Below are 13,888 nucleotides of genomic sequence, written 5' to 3' on the forward strand. Positions count from 1 at the left end.
AGTAATTTACAAATCTGTTTAACTTTCTGGCACCAGTTGATTTAAAAAAAAAAAAAAATAGTTTTCCACCGGAGTACCCCTTTAACCCCTTCCCGACCTATGACATACCTGTACGTCATGAATGGCAAGGTGTTCCCGACCCATGACATACAGGTACGTCATGAACATTTTTGCCGCAACTCGCGGCATCCCGCAGCGCCCGGCAAGATGGTGGCTATTACTGATAGCTAGCCATCTTACCATGCGATCACGGGGGGTTTCATCGCCCCCCCAGCGATCGCTGCTATCAGCTAGTCAAATCTGACTAGCTGATAGCAGCGCGGTGTGTGAGTCCCGATCACGGGGATCGGGACACACACACTGCTCTGCTAAGTGTCCCTTACCTGTCCCCCAGCGTCAATTACCCGGCCATGCGGTGTCCCGAGCGGTCCCGGCGCGAGCGGCATCCTCCAGGCGGTCCCGGTGGTGGTGCGTCCCGGCGATGAGTTTCCAGCAGCAGGGCGACATCTTCATTGGCAGCAGTGAGATCGCCGTAAAGCGATCTCACCACTGCCTCGGGGAGTTTCAAAACTGCAACTCCCAGCATGCCCAGACAGCCTTTGGCTTTCTGTGCATGCTGGGAGTTGTAGTTTTGCAACATCTGGAGGTCCACAGTTTGGAGACCACTGAATAATGGTCTCCAATCTGTGCTCTTCCAGATGTTGCAAAACTACAAATCTCAGCATGCTCAGTCTGTCCAGGCATGCTGGGAGTTGTAGTTCTGTAACATCTGGAAGAGTACAGATTGGAGACCATTATACAGTGGTCTCCAAACTGTGGACCTTCAGATGTTGCAAAACTACAACTCCCAGCATACCAGACTGCCCAAGCATGCTGGAAGTTGTAGTTCGGCAACATCTGATCCTTCAGATATTGCCGAACTACAACTTCCTGCATGCCTGGGCAGTCTGGGCATGCTGGGAGTTGTAGTTTTGCAACAACTGGAGGCACACTAGTTGGGAAACATTGTCCGTTTACTACCTCAGTGCCTCCAGCTGTTGCAATTGTTGCAAAACTATAACTCCCAGCATGCACTGACACACCATGCATGCTGGGAGTTGTAGTTTTGCAACAGCTGGAGGCACACTGGTTTGGAAACACTAAGTTAAGTAATAAACTTTCAAGTGTTTTGCAACCAGTGTGCCTTCAGCTGTTAGATAACTACAACTCCCAGCATGCACGGACAGCCAAAGGGCATGCTAGGAGTTGTAGCAGTATGCCTCTAGCTGTTGCATAACTACAAGTCCAAGCATGCCCTTCTGCTGTAACTGCATGCTGAGATTTGTAGTTTTTGCAACAGCTGAAGGCACACTGGTTGCGAAACACCAGTTTGTTATCTAACTCCGTGTTTCGCAACCAGTGTGCCTCCAGCTGTTGCAAAACTACAACTCCCAGCATGCACGGACAGCCAAAGGGCATGCTCGGAGTTGTAGTTTTGCAAAAGCTGGATGTTTGCCCCCCCCCCCCCCCCGCCCCCAATGTGAATGTACAGGGTACACTCACATGGGCGGAGGTTTACAGTGAGTGCTGCAAGTTTGAGATGGCGCAAATTTTGCGCTGCAGCTCAAACTCCCAGCGGCAAACTTGCTGCGAACCTCTGCCCATGTGACTAAAAAACACTACATATACACATACCCCTACACAGCCCCCCTCCCCTCCCCAATAAAAATGAAAAACGTCTGGTACGCTATTGTTTCCAAAACGGAGCCTCCAGCTGTTCCAAAACAACAACTACCAGTATTGCCGGACAGCCATTGACTGTCCACGCATGCTGGGAGTTTTGCAACAGCTGGAGGCACCCTGTTTGGGAATCACTGGCGTAGAATACCCCTATGTCCACCCTTATGCAAATCCCTAATTTAGGCCTCAAATGCGCATGGCGCTCTCACTTTGGAGCCCTGTCGTATTTCAGGGCAACAGTTTTGGGACACATATGGGGTATCGTCGTACTCGGGAGAAATTGCCTTACAAATTTTGGGGGGCTTTTTCTTCTTTAACCCCTATGAAAAGGTGAAGTTGGGGTCTACACCAGCATGTTAGTATGTTGCCGCATATTTTTCATTTTCACAAGAGGTAAAAGGGAAAAAAGACCCTCAAAATTTGTAATGCAATTTCTCCCGAGTACGGAGATACCCCATATGTGGGCGTAAAGTGCTCTGGGGGCGCACAACAAGGCCCAGAAGGGAGAGTGCGCCATGTACATTTGAGGTGATTTGCACAGGGGTGGCTGATTGTTACAGCAGTTCTGACATAAACGCAAAACAATAAATATCCATATGTGACCCCATTTTGGAATCTACACCCCTCATGGAATTTAATAAGGGGTGCAGTGAGCATTTACACCCCACTGGTGTAGGACAGATTTTTGGAACAGTGGTCTGTGAAAATGAAAAATACAATTTTTGATTTGCACAGTCCACGGTTTCAAATATCTGTCAAACGCCAGTGGGGTGTAAATGCTCACTGCACCCCTTATTAAATTCCATGAGGGGTGTAGTTTCCAAAATGGGGTCACATGTGGGGGGGGGGTCCACTGTTCTGGCACCATAGGTGCTTCCTAAATGGGACATGTCCCCCAAAAACCCTTTCAGAAAAACTCACTCTCCAAAATCCCATTGTCGCTCCTTCCCTTCTGAGCCCTCTACTGCGCCCGCCGAACACTTTACATACGCATATGAGGTATTTCCTTACTCGAGAGAAATTGGGTTACAAATTTTAGCGTGATTTCTCTCCTTTTACCCCTTGTAAAAATTCAAAAATTGGGTCTACAAGAAAATGCGAGTGTAAAAAATGAAGATTTTGAATTTTCTCCTTCACTTTGCTGCTATTCCTGTGAAACACCTAAAGGGTTAAAACACTTACTGAATGTCATTTTGAATACTTTGGGGGGGGGTGCAGTTTTTATAATGGGGTCATTTATGGGGTATTTCTAATAAGAAGACCCTTAAAATCCACTTCCAACCTGAACTGGTCCCTGAAAAAGTATGATTTAGAAAATCTTGAGAAAAATTGGAAAATTGATGCTGAACTTTGAAGCCCTCTGATGTCTTCCGAAAGTAAAAACTTGTCAATTTTTTGATGCAAACATAAAGTAGACATATTATATATGTGAATCAATATGTAATTTATTTGGAATAACCATTTTCCTTACAAGCAGAGAGTTTAAAAGTTAGAAAAATGCAAAATTTTCCAAATTTTCATGAAATTTTTTGATTTTTTACCAAGAAAGGATGCAAATATCAGTGACATTTTACCAATAACATAAAGTAGAGTAGGTCACGAAAAAAGAATCTTGGAATCAGAATGATAAGTAAAAGCATTCCAGAGTTATTAATGTTTAAAGTAACAGTGGTCAGATGTTCAAAAAATGCCCAGGTCCTAAAGGTGAAAACGGGCTGGATCATGAAGGGGTTAATGACTTGTACAGAAAAAATGTATCTCATCATAACAGTTCATCTCTAGTAAGAGGAAATTTTTTCAGCAAACAAGACACATTTTCTAATAATCAGATACGATTTACAAGGTTTACATTAGACCTCAGTTGAATTGTGGTTTCCCCTGGTATAGTAAACAGAAGGCAGAAAATCTCTCTTTTCAATCCATTCCTATTTATTCCAGTCAGGCCAGTAAAATATTTTGGGGGTTGTTCAGAATTCTGTTCTTAGGTTACACATCAATATACATAATATTTGATCTTAACTGGAATACAGAAGATTGGTTTCATTGACAATGTAGCTGCCAGATGCAACTGAATCTTTTGTTTTTAGGTTTAACGCCTTTTAGACTTGTTACCTTGGTAACACCAGATGTAAGGTTTATAATGGTTTTCAGACTCACATAGCAATAAAAGGCAGAAAAAGGAACACGTATATATGCAATACTTAAATTTTTTCTAAAGAGCTAAACATAATTCGAGATTTTGTCTCAAGGATGCATATATAGGAAATATGCATGTAATTGGTGCCTATGGGAAAAGGATTGTGTAACGTAAAAGTGGCATTCCAACATCTGTTGGTTTATCGGTTTTTCAGAATTGCTCAACCTGTTGGGGACACAGGACATACCTGTACACCCTGGCCACCTGGCATTTGGCGCATCAGTCCTGTCCTGGCTATGAAGCGAGCAGCTTCATCTTCTTTCTGGCCACCCTGCAATAAAGCCCCGATTGGTGGAGTGCTGCAGTGATGGCTGACCTTCTGAAAGTTTCTCTCCACTGCACCCAGGATCTTTGGAGTTCAGCCAGAGTGACCATTGGTTACCATTGGTTCTTGGTCATCTCTATTGTCAAGGCCCTTCCCCCCTGATTACCTAGTTTTGTAGGGTGCCCTGCTCTGGAAAGACTCCTAAATGTTCCCAATTTCTTATCTTCAAAAATTATGGAGGCCCTTGTGCTCTTGGAATCAGGGCAGCAGAAATGTCTTTGCACCCTTCTCCACATCTGTGCCTCCACACTCCACATCAATTTTTTTATTATTTTTTTTTTACTTCTACGGGCAGTTTTTCCCCCCATGGCTTTTGCTCTGACATGCATTGTTAGCTGGAGAGACCGTATATAAACACGGGTGTGTCTGAATTTACCACAAGGGACTCCAATCAAGGTACAGAAACAAAATGATCAAAAATATTCAAGAGAAATGGGAGATCCCCAGATCAAAATTTCAAATAGCAAAAGGTCTGAATAATGATGTCCCTGCAAAATTTTTGTTTTTCCAATTTAATGAATTATCAAAAAATTCTAAAATTAACAATGCAGATTGATGGCACAAAACTAGATTTTTCTAGATCATAGAACAAGTGTGCAACATATAAAAATGTAAAAAAAATAAATAAAGGGTTTGATAACTTTCAAAAAGCATTGTATCCTATTAACAATACTATAGGTAGAACATATAAAAATATATATTCTCCTCTCCTTGTATCCAAAAAATCTGTGTATATAAAGAATTCTTCTATAAGTGACCCAGAAGAACAGGCTTCTTCACAAACCTTAGACAAGACGTCTATCTGGCTACAAGGCAAGTGACTGTAGCAGGACCCCCCTCCGCCCCCACACATACGCACAGTTGTGCTTACCATAGGAGGCCCAGGCCTTACAAATTTGACTATAATCAAAAGTAGAAAACATTGTAATTAAAAAAATGTATGCAGTTTTACAAAACCTTTTTGCACCCAGTAGATTTTTTCCAAATATTTGTTGCACAGGCTAAAACCTATGGCAACATCTGAATGTACATTATTTTTTACATTTTTTGATGCATTTTGCTTGTTTTTGGGTATTTGTTTTGCATGATGTTTCATTCTAACACTTTAAAGGGTTTGGTTTAAATGATTATTGTGATTCATTTTTTTTAGAATGTAGCTGAACATTTCCTTTGATTTAAAAACGGTCACTATGAGTTGATACAAGTCAAGCATTTGTCCTGGAGCAAAAGCTTTGTAGAGCTTTGTCCCATAGTGTCAAGTTTTTCAAGATTTAAAGGGATACTCCAGTGGAAAACAATTTTTTTTAAACCAGCTGGTGCCAGAAAGTTAAGCAGATTTGTTAAATTACTATTATTTTAAAAATCTAAATCCGTCCAGTACTTATTAGCTGCTGTACACTATAGAGGAAGTTTTTTCCTTTTTGAATTTCTTTTCTGTCGGACAGAGGTGTCAGCAGAGAGCAGTGTGGTCAATGTCAGGAACTGTCCAGAGCAGGAGCAAATCCCCATAGCAAACCTCTCCTGCTCTGGACAGTTCCTGACAATGACCGAAGTGCTCTCTGCTTACACCTCTGTCCGACAGAAAAGAAATTCAAAAAGAAAAAACTTCCTCTGATTGCGGCATCTAAAATGTGGGGTTAATGGTGCCGGTTGGCCCAGTGGAGCTGATTGGGACATCCACAGTGAAATCGCGGGTCCCGATCAGCTGACTGGACAACGGGAGGGCCCATACTTGCCTCCTCCTCGTCTGTTCAGCGATCTGCTGGTCAAAGCCTGAGCAGCAGAGCGCCGAGAATACTGATCAATGCTATGCTATGGCATAGCATTGATCAGTGTAAGCATTCAAAAGATTGCATGTTGCAGCCGCCTGTGGGGGCTAAAAAAAAAAAGTTTATAAAAGTGAACTAATCCCTTCCCTATTAAAAGTTAAAATGACCCTCTTTTCCCATTTTTTAAATAAAATAATGTAATAAAAAATAATCATATATAATACCACCGTGTGCGTAAATGTCCGAAATATTAAATTATAAGGTTTGCTAAACCGCACGCCCGATGGTGTACACGTAAAAAAATACCAAAGTCCAAGTTTGTGCATTTTTCGTCACTTCATATACCATAAAAGAAAAAGCAATCAAAAAGTCCCATCAAATCAAAAATGGTACCTATAAAATCTACAGACCACGGTGCAAAAAAATTAGCCCTCATATAGCACTGTATGCAGAAAAATAAAAAAGTTATAGGGATCAGAATATGAAAATTTTAAACATACTAATTTAAGAGAGAAAAAAGGCAATCGCACTCACCATTCAGTGAAAAGGTTTTTCTTTACTGTAGTCCGTTAGGCATTAACACAGTGTGACAGGTATAACATAGAGCGGAGGCAGAGGTGATAACGGGACAGAACTGTTTCGCACTATAGAAGTGCTTCCACAAGCCGACACCTCAGGTGCTTGGATTGCATCTGCACCCCATACTACAGGATTAGGTGAGGTTCTCAGGTCTACTACAGGTGTTTACCTAATTGCTACCTAGCTGCAGCAGTGCCGGTTTCTCTTCTCTGCATTGTGGACATTAATTTTCGTACATGTAGTAATAATTTGTTTATAAAAAAAAATAAAACAAAACCTACATAAATTGGGTATCCCTGTAACTGTTTGGACCTACAGAATAAACATAAGGCGTAATTTTTACCAAAAAAGTGCATTGTGTAGAAACAGAAGCCCCCAAAAGTTACAAAATGGCGTTTTTTTTTATTTAACTGCACAAATATATATTTTTTGGTTTTGCAGTAGTTTGTATGTAATTATGTAATGATTGATGTCATTACAAAGTATAATTGGTGGAGCAGAAAACAAGCCCTTATATGGGTCTGTAGGTGCAAAATTAAAAGCCTTATGATTTTTAGAAGGAGAGGAGGAAAAAAACGAAAGTGCAAAAATGAAAATTGGCCTGGTCCATAAGGTCAAAATGGGCTGAGCCCTTAAGGGGTGAAATAGAAGTAATTTACAAACTTTCTGGCACCAGTTGATTAAAAAACAAATTCCACTTAAGTACCCTTTAAACTCTGACATAATACCAATACCATAATAAAGAGGTCTAGCTGCAAGATTTCAATGAAAGGTAGATACTAAGAATTACATATCCATTATGTTTATATCATGATCAACATATTGTACTATAGGTATAAAAAAAAACAAGTGGCAATGAATTATTTGTCTAGGTCCTTTTATCATATCATGTTTGGGTAGGAGTACATTGTATATATTGATAATTGATGTACAGATTACAGTATATTGTATACATCATTTTGCCTATCTAGGTCTGTATAGCTGACAACTTATTATATTGTGATTTGTAGATGCCGAGCATATGAGGACTGCTGTGGATCAAGATGTTGTGTACGTGCACTTTCTATCCAGCGGCTATGGTATTTCTGGTAGGTTACATTATATCTTGAAGTAGTACAAAAAGACAATCAATAGCTGTAATCATGTAATGCTATAACCAGATAATGCTCATTTAGTTAAAGGAAATCTGTCGTCAATGTCACTTGCACTAACCTGTCAGTACAGACAGGTAGTGCAGGTGACACTAATGACAACCATACTTACCTGGTCTGTTCCGTGCTACAGTTCTCCCACTATCTTCTGTACCGAGTCGACTTGGAGCATGGGCGGAGCTCCGTGACATCACTACTGCTGTTTGCTAGCAATGGGACCCAGCAGAGAAGCAGGAGCTGAGAAATCAGGAAGCTCCACCCATGCGCCAAGTTGGCCCCAGAACGGAAGACACAGAAGAAGAAAGCGGGAGACCTGGAGCACCGAATGGGGCCAGGTAAGTTTGGTTGTCATCAGTGTCACCTGCACTACCTGTCTGTACCGACAGGTTCATGCAGGTAAAACTGATGACAGATTTCCTTTAAGGCTTTGTTCACATTTCATTTTTACTTTACATTTATTGTATGCCCCAGGAAAGCTGCTGGCACACAAGCTAAATTTGTCCATAGGCCCTTATGTACTCAGTGAATCCTTAAAGGGGCACTGTCATTATGAAAAACGTTTTATATGTTGTAGTACTACTTATAAGATGACTTCTTTAAATATACATTTATTTAAAAAAACATTTTTTAGTGAAAATAAAAAATGAAAATAGCCACCACTAGGGGTCATCTGTCTTTATGCAGACAGACTACTCTGTATTTCTCGATTGCTTCATTGGGGGACACAGGACCATGGGTATATGCTGCTTGCCACTAGGAGGCTGACACTAGGCAAAAAACAAAAGAAGGCTGGCTCCTCCCGGCAGGATATACCCGCCTACTGGCTCTGAGCAACTCAGTTTCAGCTTAGTGTCAGAGGAGGCTAGACGCAGCTCTGGAGCTCTCCAGACCAGCTCTTTCTTTTGTTTTTTTCCTAGTATCAGGTTCAGTTTAGAATTTCTCTCCCTTTTTTGTTTTATCTAGCGTGGGGTGACAGGAGCATGGCGCTGCCTTATCCCCCACATGCGAGCTAGGGGCACGGTGCATCATGGATGGGCTGTTAACCCCTCCTCGCAGGCAGCCAGCGCCTGGTGGTGTACCTAGGGTCCGGGTCCCCCGTTTGCACCTGTTCGCCATGGCGGCTAAAGGCAGGCGGCACCAGCTGGTCGAAGACGCCTTGCATGGAGGTCCCTCGGGGTGAGTATTGAGGTCTCCTGGGGTAAGTATATTGGGGGTTAATTTTTTATCTGGCCTCGGGCAACTTGGTGGCCCTCAGGTGCTCCATGTGGCTTAAGGCTTGGAATGGCGATGTGGCCTCTAAACACTCTCTCACTGAACTCCCGTTTCAGGGGTCTCGTTTGTTCGGTAAGCGCCTTGATGAAATCATCTCAGAGGCCACTGGGGGAAAAAGTTCTCTATTGCCCCAAAATCGGCCGCGCCGTTCGGGTACGCGGCGGGGAACTCCTTCCTTTCGCCCTTCCCGCTTCTCAGGCCGCATGGATAGTCCCCAGGCCTCTCAGGACAAGAGGGCTCCGTCCTTCAAGTCTCGGCCCTCTTGGAAGTTGGGACCTCGTTCTCACTGCCCCCCTCCCATGTCGGGGACCCGCAAGCCCTCCTCGGCATGAGGGTGCGCCCCCATCTGAGTCTTCCCCTCAGGTGGGAGGTCGCCTGTCCCTCTTTTCGGACTTTTGGCTAGCTCATGTCCAAGATTCCTGGGTCCAGGAGGTAGTTTCCCAGGGTTATCGCATAGAGTTCGCTTCTATGCCCCGGGATCGTTTTTTCCGGTCCCACCCTCCTCGGTCCCCAGCTCTGGCTGCAGCTTTTCAGGTGGCCCTCCGCAATCTTCTTTCCCAAGGTGTGATTGTTCTGGTCCCTCCTCAGGACCGCTTCTCGGGGTTCTACTCGAACCTCTTCGTGGTCCTCAAGAAGGACGGCTCGGTTTGTCCGATCCTCGACCTCAAACTCCTGAACCGACATGTACACCTCAGGCATTTTCGGATGGAGTCTCTGAGGTCGGTTGTGGCTTCAATGGATCAAGGGGAGTTCCTCTCCTCTGTGGACATCCGGGATGCTTACCTACACATTCCTATCTTCCCGGCCCACCACCACTTCCTCAGGTTCGCTGTCTCCGAGGGTCATTTCCAATTTGTCACCCTACCTTTCGGGCTGGCTACTGCGCCCCACGCGTCTTTACCAATACGTTGGAGGCAGTGGTGGCTCTTCTCCACTCTCGGGGCATCTCGATTCTACCGTACCTGGACGACCTGCTCATCAAGGCACCCTCCTTGGAGCAGAATCGAGCCAGCCTCAGCATCACCCTCCAGACCCTCTCCAGGTTCGGTTGGATTGTCAACCATGAGAAGCCCCATCTGTCCCCATCCCAGTCCCTGGTTTTTCTGGGGCTCCACTTCGACACAGCGGCTGCTCGTGTCTCCCTGCCGGAGGACAAACTCCAGGAACTCCTGTCGGGGATCCGCTCCCTTCGGGCGCCGGGCCCATTTCCCATCCGCACCTGCATGTCCGTTTTGGGGAAGATGGTAGCCGCCATGGAGGTGGTGCCCTTTGCTCAATTCCGCTGCCGTCCTCTCCAATGGGCCATCCTGTCCCAGTGGGACAAGTCCCCCTTGTCTCTCCACAGCAGGATCCGGCTTTCTCCCCAGGTACGCCTCTCCCTCCTTTGGTGGCTCCGGTCTCCTTTTCCTCGAGGGGGTCGTTCCTTTCTGCCCCTCAACTGGCATGTCCTGACCACGGACGCCAGCCTCCTCAGCTAGGGAGGGGTCTTCCGGGATCAGACTGTCCAGGGTCGCTGGACGGCTTCAGAGGCCAAGCTCTCCATCAATGTTCTGGAGCTTTGGGCGATCCTCCTGCGCCTTCGGCACTGGACCTCCCAGTCCCAGTGCAAACGGACAATGCCGCGGCTGTGGCGTGCATCAATCGCCAGGGGGGCACCCGCAGCTCGGCGGCCATGAGGGAAGTCACAAAGATCCTCAGATGGGCGGAACTTCTGGTTCCGGCCCTCCCGGCCGTACACATTCCCGGCATTGAAAACTGGGAGGCCGACTTCTTAAGTCGCCCCACCACGGATCCAGGCAAATGGTCTCTCCACTCAGAGGTCTTCGATCAGATTTGCCGTCGGTGGGGGACGCCGGACGTGGACCTGCTCGCGTCCCGTCAGAACAGGAAAATCCCTCTCTTCGTGGCCAGGTCTCGGGATCCCCTGGCGCTCGCAGCAGACGTCCTGGTGGTCCCCTGGACCTCCTTTGCCCTCCCCTATCTTTTCCCTCCTCGTCCGCTCCTTCCCCGGGTCATCTGGAAGCTCAAGGCGGAGGGGGTCTCGGCCATTCTGGTGGCTCCATACTGGCCCCATCGCGTGTGGTACACAGACGTGGTCAGCCTCGTGGCAGACGTTCCCTTCCGTCTTCCGGACCGTCCCGACCTTCTCTCCCAGGGATCCCTCTCCCACCCCAATTCTCTTCCGCTGCGTTTGATGGCGTGGCGGTTGAGACCGCAGTTTTGGGGGTTTTCCTCCCGCGTTATCCGGACTATGCTCCGTGCCCGTAAACCCTCGTCCTCCAGGATCTACCACCAACCATCTACCTGGCGGGCGTATTTCCGTTGGTGTGAGGCCCGTTCTCTTTCTCCCACTGCCTTCTCTCTGCCTAATCTCCTGTCCTTCCTACAGTCCGGACTGGAGACACGCCTTGCCCTAAGTTCTCTTAAGGGGCAGGTTTCGGCCCTGTCGGTCCTCTTTCAATGCCCTCTGGCGTCTAACCTTCATATTCGCACCTTTTTTCAAGGTGTGGCACACGAGGTCCCTCCTCTTCGGTCCCCCACTGCGCCTTGGGACCTTAACCTTGTTTTGGATGCTCTTCAGGGCACTCCGTTTGAGCCTCTGGCTCAGGTTTCTCTCCGTTTTCTCTCCTGAAAGGTGGCCTTTCTGGTCGCAGTCACTTCTCTGCGCCGGGTTTCAGAACTAGCTGCCCTCTCCTGCCGCTCCCCCTTTCTGGTTCTTCATCAGGACAAGGTGGTTCTTCGCCCGGTACCCTCCTTCCAGCCTAAGGGTGTGTCTGCCTTCCACCTGAACGAGGACATCGTGTTGCCCTCCTTCTGTCCGTCTCCCTCCCATCCGAGGGAGCGCCGCCTTCACAAGCTGGACTTGGTCCGGGCTGTGCGGACCTATTTGGCGATCACCTCTTCCTTTCGGCGTAGTGACTCCCTGTTTGTGCTCCCCGATGGGAGGCGCAAGGGGCTCCCGGCCTCGAAGTCCACGATCTCCCGGTGGATCCGTTCCGCCATTTCAGAGGCGTACCGATGCAAGGGTCAGGTGCCTCCTTTCCGTGTGACGGCTCACTTCACCCGAGCGGTGGGGGCCTCCTGGGCGGTCTGTCATGGGGCCTCGGCCCTGCAGGTATGCAAGGCCGCGACCACGTCGTCCCTGCATACCTTTACCAAGTTTTACAGGGTTCATACTTTTGCGTCCTCCGACGCAGGCCTGGGCCGCAAGGTTTTGCAGGCAGCGGTTCGTGATTCCGCCTGAACCCTCTTCTGTTGAGGTTGTTTTGCCCTCCCCAGGGACTGCTTTAGGATGTACCATGGTCCTGTGTCCCCCAATGAAGCAATTGAGAAAAGTAGAATTTTGTACTTACCGTAAATTCTCTTTCTTGGAGCTTCTATTGGGAGACACAGCACCCACCCATTGTCTTGTTTGCGGCCAGCGGGTTTTCCGCCTTTCCGGGGCAGGGGTGTTCCCCTTTTGGTCGGTTTGCTTCGGGACTAAAACTGAGTTGCTGAGAGCCAGTAGGTGGGTATATCCTGCCAGGAGGAGCCAGCCTTCTTTTGTTTTTTGCCTAGTGTCAGCCTTCTAGTGGCAAGCAGCATATACCCATGGTCCTTTGTCCCCCAATAGAAGCTCCGAGAGAGAATTTACGGTAAGTACAAAATTCTACTTTTTGCAACATACTCAATACGGCCATAAAGTGTGCTGGTATCCAGAATAGGAGATCACTGCTGCACCACTACAGCCTTCAGCTGTTCCTAAACTACAACTCCCAAGATGGAAGTTGCAACAGCTGGGGGTACAATCTTTGTAAAACTCTGATTTAGAGCTGTGTATTCTCCAGCTGTGTGCCTCCAATGCTAGCAAAACTACAGACAAAGGATGTGTGGGAATGCTGGGATATGTAGTTTTGCAACAGCTAAAGGCAACATTGCTCTAATACAGTGCCCTTACAAACACTGCAGCTCTAGCTGTTGCAAAACTGCAACTCCCAGCATGCTTGAACAGCCAAAGCTTTTTCTGACTCCTGAATGACAAAGAAGCTGATCAGACATTCAGGAGTCTGTGAAAGCTAAATGACAGACACACATAGTGACAGCTATGTTGATTAGCATCCAGCTTTACTAGGAACAGATAGAAAATGTATGCATAAAAACTACTGTGCTTTTATCACTAAAATTCCTGCACTAATTTAGAAAGATCTATTTTTATATTTACACATTTTATATTGTTAAAAACACACCATAATGTCTTAGGATTACTGAGGGGAAACTCCAAAAATCTCCGTCTCTGTGTAACATGCACAGCACGAAACCAGAGAGCAAAAGGTTATAGAGTGCAGTGATTTGCAGACTGCCCAGAGAGGAAACGGTTACAGAGTGCAGTGATTTGCAGAGAGCCAGGCTGCTACCAGACTCAGAGCAGATGAGTCATCCACAGTGAGGGAGAGAGACGGACATGCCCCATCCACAAGGCAAGAAGACAAAGCAGGTGAGCAAGATATACATGCTATTTGTTAGGGATATATATTGTTAGGGATATATAGGATTAGGTACTGAGTAACATGTCACTTTTTTAGCAACATGACAGGTACGCTTTTGTCTTTATGGCATATGCTGGGCTGATATGCCTATGCATTGGCATTTCTTTGATGGGTATAAGAGGGAACCTGATCACAAAGCGATGGCAGCAAGTGTTCAATTAAACTACAGCTCCCAACAGAGTAAAGGAAGCACTGTACACTACCAACAAAATATGGCACCCACTAGATCAACCATGACAGTTTCCTAAAATGTATCTGTGATAAGTGGTCAAAATATGATGTGAATAGCCTCTTATTGTGGAATCTCTTTATAGAGGTAGTAGTACTTATTAGATATAGTAAACTAGCTG

General features: G+C 46.2%; 1 protein-coding gene across 1 annotated transcript in view; it reads left to right on the top strand.

Moving 5' to 3' along the window:
• VOPP1 (VOPP1 WW domain binding protein) overlaps positions 1-13,888 on the top strand; it is a 160,513-nt gene that overhangs the window by 127,523 nt on the left and 19,102 nt on the right. Inside the window, exon 3 of the mRNA XM_056520538.1 lies at positions 7,600-7,677. Coding sequence (XP_056376513.1) covers positions 7,600-7,677 — 78 coding nt within the window. The remainder of the gene's footprint in view (positions 1-7,599; positions 7,678-13,888) is intronic.

The sequence above is a fragment of the Hyla sarda genome, chromosome 5 (genome assembly GCF_029499605.1).
Source record: "Hyla sarda isolate aHylSar1 chromosome 5, aHylSar1.hap1, whole genome shotgun sequence".
Taxonomy (NCBI): domain Eukaryota; kingdom Metazoa; phylum Chordata; class Amphibia; order Anura; family Hylidae; genus Hyla; species Hyla sarda.